At 34.5% G+C, this 10,742-nt stretch overlaps 3 protein-coding genes across 3 annotated transcripts in view; 2 read left to right on the top strand and 1 right to left on the bottom strand.

Annotated features, from left to right (window-relative positions):
- The window catches only part of LOC125825616 (protein NRT1/ PTR FAMILY 5.2-like), a 58,747-nt gene that overhangs the window by 1,563 nt on the left and 46,442 nt on the right, over nt 1-10,742 (top strand). The window lies entirely within an intron of this gene.
- On the bottom strand, nt 755-4,734 carry LOC125825651 (cyanate hydratase). Its single transcript, XM_049504977.1, has 4 exons — nt 4,306-4,734; nt 3,345-3,416; nt 2,133-2,241; nt 755-1,063 (listed from the first exon to the last, which is right to left on the bottom strand). Exons 1-4 carry the CDS (start codon nt 4,569-4,571, stop codon nt 1,022-1,024), a joined length of 489 nt encoding a protein of 162 aa, XP_049360934.1. The 5' UTR covers nt 4,572-4,734; the 3' UTR covers nt 755-1,021.
- On the top strand, nt 6,896-8,511 carry LOC125825621 (pentatricopeptide repeat-containing protein At5g66520-like). Its single transcript, XM_049504944.1, has one exon. The coding sequence runs from the start codon at nt 6,925-6,927 to the stop codon at nt 8,509-8,511; it is 1,587 nt and encodes a 528-aa protein (XP_049360901.1). The 5' UTR covers nt 6,896-6,924.

Genomic DNA, 10,742 nt, shown 5'->3' with positions numbered 1-10,742 from the left:
AATAAGTAACTTGTAATTTCTAAACCATAATCTTTACTTCTCAATGATAATACCAATTGAGTGGAGTTCGATAGCCGATTGATGACTGTTTTTTTGGGATAACTTATGTCGATCGAGTTGTAAACTATTTAGCTCATACCTATGCACAAGTTGAATCACATATCGAAATGACTAATAGGTCACACCCTTAGCGAGCAAATTCTTTTTTCTACTAGCTCTTGTTTAGCTTCTCTTTTAAAAAATGAATGTAATGTTTTGATTACTGTATTTCTAGAAAATGTGAACATATTGCCTAAAGTTTTGCATTCTTTTACATGGTGTAAAATGTTAATCGTGACATATATAGTACAATCTTTCCATTTTATGGCATCTTTTGAAATTCCTAAGGTACAAAAAGGAAGAGGAATAAAGAGTTTTTTAGACCTAAGTAAATGAGTAAAGAGAAGTAAAATTGATTGTTCATCCATCAAACACATACCTACAACAACATATCCAGGAAAATCTCATAGATGAGGTCTAGGGAAGATAGGATATACGTAGATCTTATCCTTACCTTTGTGGACAGAGAAATTGTTTATGATATACCCTCAGCTAAAAAAAAGTGCAATCAAAGGTCAAAAAGTAAAATAATGACAAAAAAATGAAGAATAAGATACTATCGAGGCAAGACTGCTACATAAAGAGAAGATGAGAAGAGGAGACTAGCGCCCTGCTTCTCCCTAGTAAAAGTACTACAATCTAACACACACACATATATATATACCTGTTGAACATAAATATCTTGGCAATTGAAGAACATACTTATACATTATCAAATCTTGGCAACTCAAACATACATATACATATACAAATACAAATACCATATCTTGGGATTTGACATTTTGAAACTCGACTAACGAGTGAGTATTATTCAACCAGGCTGAAACATAGATGAGTGTAAAAAGAAGACAAGTACATAATCAGACTTTATTGGCGAAAAAAGAGCAACAGTTTGCAACAGAACTGCTTATAGTAACTATGCTTATTCCTTTCGCATCAACCTTGACACCATATGCTCAGTTTTCTGCCAAAAAAAGAGAAGGCATTAGCAAATTGGTATCACTCACTGTGCTATAGAACAAAGCTATGGAATTCAAGCAAAAGAGTCGATATGACTGTTTTAAGCAGTGACTTGTGCATACAAAATCTGTTCATATGATCCCAAAGCCATACATTGTAAATCCCACCGTTAAAGATAACAGAAAACGGTTTATTTCTGGTTCTGTTGGGACATATATCCCAGCAGATGCACAGAAACCACCATCTAGCCCACATACAAACCAAGGACATGTGTCCTAGCTCAAGAACTCGGAAGTTCAGATCTTGTCTTATTTTCCTGATCAGTTCAACTTTAGTTAAAACTCACAATTCACAGACATGGTTATAGACGTATTAATAATTGATTCTATAAGCACACATGCATTAACACATCTTAATTATCACATTTATAAGGCCCACGGTTGCTTAAACAGATTATCCCTTCAGTCTTGCAATATTTTACACCACACACCTTGCTTTTGTATGAAAGTTGAGTTCAACCACGAAGATTTTAACTGTTATTTTGCAAGATAAGTTGATAGGAAATTTATTTTGGCTTTGTAACATTTCATTGATGATATCTGATTTATGTAAACATATTACACCACATTTTCGACTTGAATATATGATATCGTGTAAGTACCATCTTGCAGTTTACAATATGAACCGGTTCAAACTGTAGAAAAGCTCAGATAGGATATGAAATGCTAAAACTAGGAGAAAAGAATGTGAAAGGAAGCTTTTTATTTTACTGATTGCTGGAGCAACGAGCTCTCTGATTACTTAACTAAAATACAAATACAGGACACTCAGAGTTGAAATCATGCATCAGTTTGCTTGGCTCACACAGAATATGCACGAGGGTACGGAAGCCTTTAATATCAGACCTTACAAATAAAAAATCAGAAACCTCTACTTTGTTGCACCTAGCGGGTGGGGAGTGCGTGTGGAGAAGGAAGGGCGATTGTGACAAAGACCTAGTGGTCAGTCATCTTTATGGACAATAATTTGGAGAACAAACTTTACAATTATGAAATGTAAAAAAGGAAACTTACCTGCTCAGTGTGTGGCAGATACTTTCCATCAAAAGTCAAGACAACACGATCCTTTCCATCCACACCTTTGATTTTATCAACTGAGCAGAAAAAGTCTATAGCTGACATGCTAAACATTGAGTCGAAAGTTAAAATCTGACATATCATCTCAGTACAAGTATATCATGTGCAGGAAGCCAAGTGAAAAACAACTAACAGTAACATAAACTTGTATGAAACACTCACATATAAACTTGCATGGCTCATAATATCCTCTGCTCTTTTTTTTTTATAAAAGAAATATGTGAAGACTCCTCGGCTCTTTTTTAGTTTTTATAGATCCGAAGGTGGTGGTGCCAGCCAATTATAATCTGTATAGTGTACACAACATGTGTGCAGCCGCGACAAAATAGTTCATGCTAGTTGTATAAACAATCTAATATGCAGAGAGGTTGTGTGATTCACCAGAACAAGAGAAAGTCACTATATAGAATCACAGGATTATAATAGGATAATGAATGAGACTACACTAAGACACTAAGTGCATCAGGTTGATGATTGATTAGCAAAGACATAGTGGACGAGCCGGAAAAAAACTTTACACTTGACTATCACTTACCTGTGAATTTGTAGTTAGAATTTTCTTTTCCCACTATTTATCCATTAAAAAAATCAGGAAGAGGGTAATCGGGATGAGACGGGATTAGAGAGCTTGGGTTTGCGAACGAGAAAGCATAGACAGATGAGTGAGTGCTAGAAGGCAGGTAATATGGCTTAATCCTAAGGAATACCAATATCATTCCTAATCCCTTAGCAAAAAGCACTAAACAAACAACAGATAGTGAAGAAGGGATTATAACCCCCCCTGTTATCTATAGATCATTTATACAGTGATCAAACAACACTATAGCCTAGCGGCTTGTTGACTCTAAACACACTGTGCATGCTCTAGTTCATCTTCAAAAGACTTCTTACGAATCATGCTTGCAACAAACCAGAGATAAGCTTATGCAAGTCAGAGTAGTTAACCATCAGAGACAAATCATTAAGGTTCACAAGATCCGGAACTCTTGAAGTTTAAAGGCAGAGAGCATTTCCAGAGTATGAACCTAAAGTTCTAAACACAAGCAGAGATCCACATACAAGAAAAGATTATATCTATCACCACAATATTTTTTGAATCAATAAAATAAGGACAAGTATTTAATATGTATGCTAAATGGAGTGACTTACATGCCATCACCAAATTCTTCGTTAACAATTTCCTTGATACTTTCACCAAAGTGCATGACAGCCTCATTCAATCTGTTGAAAGAACACAATAATCAAATTAAGTATGAAATGCAACAACACAAAGCTTTCTGAAAAGCTTTGCCCAATAGATCTGGCTTACAGCTTCACAACTTAAGCACTACTATATGCTATTACCTAAATAATGTAAGGATTTCACAGGAACAGTAAAATGGTAAGCTAGAAGCTCTTCCACATTATGTTCCATCTGTGTTTTCTTGTGCCCTGGTATCTACACTAACAACACTTTGTATGATTCTGGTGAAGGCAGATTAAGGTTTAAAGACTGGGGTCTTGAATCAACTCCTATTCCACTTAACATATAAATACTGGGGTCTTGAATCAACTCTTATTCCACTATCTACATCTTTCTCTAGCTCTATCAACCACCAAACACCATAAAGATCAAATCTTTACATAATAAATAAATATATAAACCAAAAAATAGGTGAAGTGGTCACCTATAAAATAGTAGGTCTTGAATCAACTTAACAAAAATCTCCAGTTCTTCATATTCCACTATCCACATCTTATTGAAGAGTCACACATTGGATAATAAAAGATGGGTGATCTCCTTATATGAACTTGGGGCAATACTTCCCTTACCGGCTAGCTTTTGAGATTGAGTTAAACCCAAGATTCATTTCTTTACATGGTATCAAAGCACGACTCATACCAATTATTGTTCAATAGATGTCTAGCCTGGGCGTAAGGTGGGATGTTGAAGAGTACCATATCCAATAAAAAAAGATTGATAGTCTCCCTCGTAAGTTAGCTTTTGGAGTTGAGTTAGACCTAAGATTCATTTTTCTTTACACATCTTTCTCTAGACCTACCAACTACCATACACCATAAAGATCAAATCTTTACATAAAAAAATCAAGAAATGGGTAAAGTGGGTCACCTGTAAACAGTCGGGTCTTGAATCAAGTTCGGGTCATAAGACCTCAAAGGTGCCTCCATCATTTCATTAAGCTGTTGATCAGCTAGAAGGGGAAGTGCAGCCTTCAGCTTTGGTGCAGTTTCAGGTTTAAGCTGAGCTTGACGTCTCAAAAGCTGAGCAACATAGACATTTGTGAGACCAGTTTCTTCAGCTATTTGACTAAATGTCTTGCCAGATTTTTGTTTCACTGACATAAGAGATGCCACCATGTTTGCTTTGTTCTCCATTTCTGCTTTTGCTACTGCAAGAAAGTAGAAGAGTAATTGTGGATATATATATAGTAAGAGGGGATGATTGTTTTTTTGCTTTTTAGGGACCCAATTATCCACTTGACAATTCCAATTTGATTAGAAATTTTGAATGGAAGAAGAAGGGCTGCAAATTTTGAGTTTTGCCTCTTTGACTGCTGATTGGATATTTAGTATATTAGATATTAAAAATTTATAAAAAAACAAATAAAATAATTTAGCCATTTCAACTAAAGTAGCTTTTAAGCAGATCAATAATCCGTCCATTACTTATTAACTTAATATAATTTGAACAATCCAAATTCAGCTCGTTTGATACCTTTTAGTCATGATTTATTAACGTGAAATTGTAAATTCTTACTTTCAATTCATTATTTAATCATAATAAACTGATATATTTTTTATGTGAGCATTTGAAGAAAATCAGACGAGCCTATCAGTAGGTGTGTATAAATAACTTTGTTTCATGTTTGGTTTGATGTATTAGCTAATCCGGGATTATTTGATCACACATTTGTACAAAAATGATGGAAATATTATCGCATATAGAAGGTAGGTGATAGGGAATCATTCGTTACTAGTTTGATGTTGTTGAAAGTCTGTTGTTGTAAATGTATGCAAGGTGTTTGTTAAAATGCCTAAATGAGTTTTAGAACAAGAAAACATATTTCTGTTATTAGTTTCTTTGTTTCATAGTGAACAAGGTATCACTTAATTGTGGATTGGGTTAGTTACCAATTTTCTTCTTCTTTGTATTTGGATTTGCTGCATTTTAGCTGAAGGTCTTTCGGAAAAAGTCTATCTACCTCTACGAGGCAGTGATAAGGTCTGCGTATACTCCTACTGCTATTTAGCCAAAGGTCTTTGAATTTGGCCTCTTGACTGCTATTTGGACATTTTGTCTATTAACAGTCCTACTGCTCTTCTTCTTGGAAAAATATTTGTTGATATTCTTCCATTATCATTAATAATAATATAGTAATAAAAACATCAATAATAATATGCATGACTTTAATAGGAGTGTCAAAATCAAATTTAACCCGCCCAATTTGTTTTGAATGTGTTATTGGCATGCTCAATCCAATTCAGCGCAACACATTTCAACCTACATAGGGTTGATATGTATATATATCGAGTAGGAATTGAGCGGATTAAACTATGACCTAATTTAGCTCATATCAGCCCAAATAGCTTTTGGGCAAGTCAGTAACCTATCCATTCCTTATTAACTCATTCTACTTTGATCTGTAGGATTACGAGGATGAGTAGGAGCTAGCTTTAGAGACGAAATTGAAGAATTTAATGTGAAATCGTAAATCCTAACTTTCTATTCATCACTTAAATCATAAACTGACATAATTTGATGTGAAGAAAATTAGACAAGCCTATCAATAGGTGTGTATGAACTCCTCTATTTCTTGCTTTTTTGCAATACATTTTGCTGAGTTTCTGTTATTGTGTTTTTGTATGCATGAAGAAATGTTTGCTAGGTGAGATAAGAATAATAATCACGGGATAAAATTTGAAATTAACTTTGGTTTGACGGATTAGCTAATTCGGGATTATTTTATCTCAGTATTTGTACTAAAATGGTGGGATTACTATCGCATAATAGAAGGTAGAATACAATAATCACATGGGATATTCTTGCTTATCCCATTCCGTGTACCGAACAACCATAACTTAGGAATCATTAGTTACTAATTTGAAGCTGTTGAAAGTCTGTTGTTGTAAATGTATGTAAGGTGTTTGCTAAAATGCCTAAATGAGTTTTAGAACACGAAAACATATTTCTGTTATTAGTTTCTTTGTTCCAAGGTATTACTTAATTGTAGATGGTTTAATTACCAATTTTGGGAAGTTCGACTAGCTTTATTGGATAACGTATACTCTTGGAAAATGTTGCTTCTAAAGCGTGTATATTATTGTTTATTTGTGTTTAGAGTTTGGTTAATCATTCACTGATCTCGTTGGCTTAATGCTTTTGAGTGCCAGGCCAAGTCAACAACATTTGCGAACATGTGTAGACGAACAAGCCAACTTTCCTTACAAGAAACTGCACGACACTTCCAGCTAGGATACACTGGTATGACTAATAATTATCAGCCAAAACGAAGATAATTTAGGATCAGAAATTGGTAAACATGTCCTAGAGAATCCAGCCTTGAAGTATTGCCACAAGAAACCTTAGACAAGTCAATATTTAAAAGATAGCTATGTCATATGAAATTCCTTGCTGGTTTGAAAGGATGGATCATGTATTGGGAAGTCGTTGGACTTGTTTCCTGATATGAGGAATGGAAAGAATGATATGTCATTTTTAACATTCTAGATGATTCTAAAAGCAGTTAGCGAAACTCATTCTGCCCTGACGCCCTTAATGCAAAAGTGCAGAACTCTCAACCATCTAAAAGAGCTCCATTGCCAACTCCTCAAACTCTACCTCCCTGAAACCCCATCAGCCATTGCTCCCCTTCTTTCATTTGCTGTGAATTCTAGGATTCCTTCTTTCTTCAACTATTCGCGTATTGTGTTTCAAAATCTTGGCTACCAAAGTACTTTTTTGTACAATACCATGATCAGAGGATACATGCAATCAGAAATGCCGATACCAGCAATTATATGCTATAAAGACATGCTGAGAGATAAACTTATTGTGAATAATTATACCATTCCACCATTGATAAAGGCTTGTTCAATGGTTTTAAATGAGTTTGGGCAACTTGGGTTTTCAGTCCATGCCCATCCACTGAAGTTGGGATTACAAAATGACCGGTTTATTGTTGCAGCATTGATTGAATTTTATTCCCTAAATCTCGAGATGGACAAAGCACGTATGTTGTTTGATGAAATTCCCGACAGGGATGTGGTTTTGTTTACTACCATGATTGATGGATACGGGAAAATAGGGGAGGTGGGAAAAGCCAGATTGTTGTTTGAAGAAATGCCGGAGAGAAATGTGATTTCTTGGAGTGCAATGATGGCAGCATATTCACGGTCTAGTGATTTTAAGGAGGTTCTTTGCTTGTATCGGAGGATGGAAGAAGACGGTCTTAAGCCCAATGAGTCTGTTCTTGTTAGTGTCCTCACGGCTTGTGCTCATCTAGGTGCCTTAGCACAAGGTTTTTGGGTACATTCATTGGCTAAGCATTATAATTATGAGTCGAACCCAATATTGGCTACTGCATTGGTTGACATGTACTCTAAATGTGGGAGAATGGAGTTGGCTTCATCAGTCTTTGAAGAGATGACTTATAAGGATACTGGAGCATGGAATGCCATCATATCAGGCTTTGCAATGAACGGAGATGCAATGAAATCCGTTCAATTGTTCTATAGGATGTTAGCAAGTGGGAATCAACCAAATGAAACTACATTTGTTGCTGTGCTCTCTGCTTGCACTCATACAAATATGGTTGACAAAGGTCTTTCACTGTTTGAAAGAATGGGCAGTGTTTATGGGGTTGAACCCAGGTTTGAGCATCGTGCATGTGTGGTAGACCTGTTAGCAAGAGCTGGTAAGCTCGAGGATGCTGAGAAGTTCATTGATGAGAACATGGGAGGGCTAGAGAAAGGGGATGCTAACGTGTGGGGAGCTTTACTTGGTGCTTGTAGGGTCTACGGTGATCTTAAAGTAGGTGATAGAATATGGAGAAAATTGTCTAACATGAAGGTAGCTGACTATGGTACTTACATACTTGCATACAACATGTACAAGGAAGCTGGTTGGGAAATTGAAGCCAACTGTGTTAGGAAATTGATTGAGCAGATGAGAATAAAGAAGCAGCCTGGATGTAGCGTCATAGAGGTAAATGGTGTGGTTAAAGAATTCCTCGCGAGTGATCTTTTACATCCCAAGTCACGACTAGTCCGCAACGTGCTTGAGTCCTTACCTAATGTAATGCATCTTATTGATTGAACATAATTTCGTATGGTCAGATTATAAACAAAAGTATTGGTTTCACTTCGTTTTTATGTATTCTGAAGCTAGAATTGCTCCATGTTATGTAAAATGGCCAGTGGATATTGGTAATGAGATCAAGAATGGTTCTTATGCAGAGCTATTTGGTTCCCAAGATTGCTCCAACTCCATGAATTAAGGGGTTGTTTGGTAGCTGATTTGGAGGTGAGGTATGCATGTATTAAATATTGCATAAGTAATACTACATTTGGTAGTTGGTTAGGAGGTGAGTTAGTCATGTATAAAATTAATACGATGTTTGGTTTGAAATTTAGAAAGCCACATGCATGACTAATACATGTTTAAGTTGTAAGGGGCTGTTTGGTTACTGTATAAGTTGCATTTTATCCATGTATAAAAAGTTGCATTACTTTTACCATGTTTGGTAGAAAATTTGTATTGGGTGGAAAAGTCAACATAACTTATACCATGTTTGATTGGTAGAATTTTAAATGTTATATAAAAGTTATTCATGTATTAATTTTATACGGTGTTTGGTTGTGTTTTTTGTAGTCCTACATAATTAATACCAACATAACTTATGAGGGAATCTATGTATAAGTTATGCAGGGTAGAAGGTGGAATAAGTTATGCAGGTATTAGTTATACATGTATTAAAATAGTAAATTACACATTTACCCTTATTGATTTATTTTTAATTATTTTCATTGAAAATGTTATCCAACTATGTTATTTTCCTAACTTTTTTTTAATACACGAACAACTTTTTTTTTTCTATTTTCATTTGAAATCCAAATGTAATATTTTATTAATATTACAAATTGAATTGTATATAGCGTTATATATTATTAAATATATTCCACTTCTTTAATTAACATGTATTATTATTTTGTTTAGGATGTGAATTTATACATAATTCATATATTTGGTATATTAAAACTGTATAAACAATATATACAACATATTGATAGAATATTTACATTATATAAAATAGGATATTATAATGTACTTGAAATATATTAATCATATTTTATTTTTATAAGTTATAAACATAAAAAAATAACAAAATGAAAAAATAGCAATCCCAATTAAGTATCTAGGGAGAATTTTTTTCTTTACTTTTTATTCAAAAGAGGGAGAATTTATACTATTTGCTTACTTATTTATTTGTAAGTAATATATATTAATTTACAACAAATTCAATATTTATTAGTTAATAATTTATGCATTGTGATCTCTACATAATTAAATAATATATGCATAACTAAACCCTGCATAACTAAACCCTACATAATTAATACTTGCATAACTAATACTTGCATAACTAAACCCTACATAACTAATACTTGCATAACTCTAACCAGTAACCGAACAGCCCCTAAGGGTATCTATGTGTTATTTTATGCTGGATAAAAAGTAAAACAACTGAACTCCGCATAAAATATTATATAGATTCCCTCATAATTAATCCCTACATTACTTATACTTGCATGTAACCAACTATCAAATGACGCCTGTTCTGTCATTTACTTTCTTACAACTTATGCCCATTAATACAACCTTGTACCATTGTCTCTGTGATGTGACTTGAGTGGTCCTAGTATCCCATAGAGAAAATACAAAAATGGTTCATTATGTTTGGGATAGGCTTAAAATAATCCCTTAAATATACTTTCTTAACAGTTTTGGAGTTTTAAGTTTGTCAAAAGTGAGCATTGGCTGTTAGATTTAAGAGAAATTGTTGAAAAGAAAGAATCAACAGGAACTCACATTTGATGGTATAGTTTTTTCAGTTTCTGCTAGTTTTTGTTTTATTTCTAATGTCTCTGAGCGACTCGAAGATCTCTCTACCTCCTAAGGGTGGCTTACGTACCCTCCCTAGACCCCACTTGTGGATTACACTGAGTATTTTGTCGTTGTTGTTTGCTGAGCGACTGGAAGACAAAGTCAACAAAGGACACCAAGATAACATATTAGCCTTTTGTTTCATCCCATATGATCAGTTTACTTCTCGAAATATCCAGGACAACACTTGAAATGGCTGAGGCTGCTATAACCAAAGCAATATCAAAAATCACAGAACAAGCAATATTCCTATATGGACTGAATGAACAAGTAAGAGAACTTGTTACAGAGCTGGGACGTATGCGAGCATTCTTGAAAGATGTTGATACAAGAAAACAGAAAGGAGAAAGAGTAAAAAATTGGGCTGATGAAATTAGAGACCT

Source organism: Solanum verrucosum, unplaced genomic scaffold (assembly GCF_900185275.1).
Source record: "Solanum verrucosum unplaced genomic scaffold, falcon-dt-bn FXZP01000298.1, whole genome shotgun sequence".
Taxonomy (NCBI): domain Eukaryota; kingdom Viridiplantae; phylum Streptophyta; class Magnoliopsida; order Solanales; family Solanaceae; genus Solanum; species Solanum verrucosum.
The sequence above is the reverse complement of the archived record's forward strand: the minus strand, read 5'-3'. Positions and strand labels throughout refer to the sequence as shown.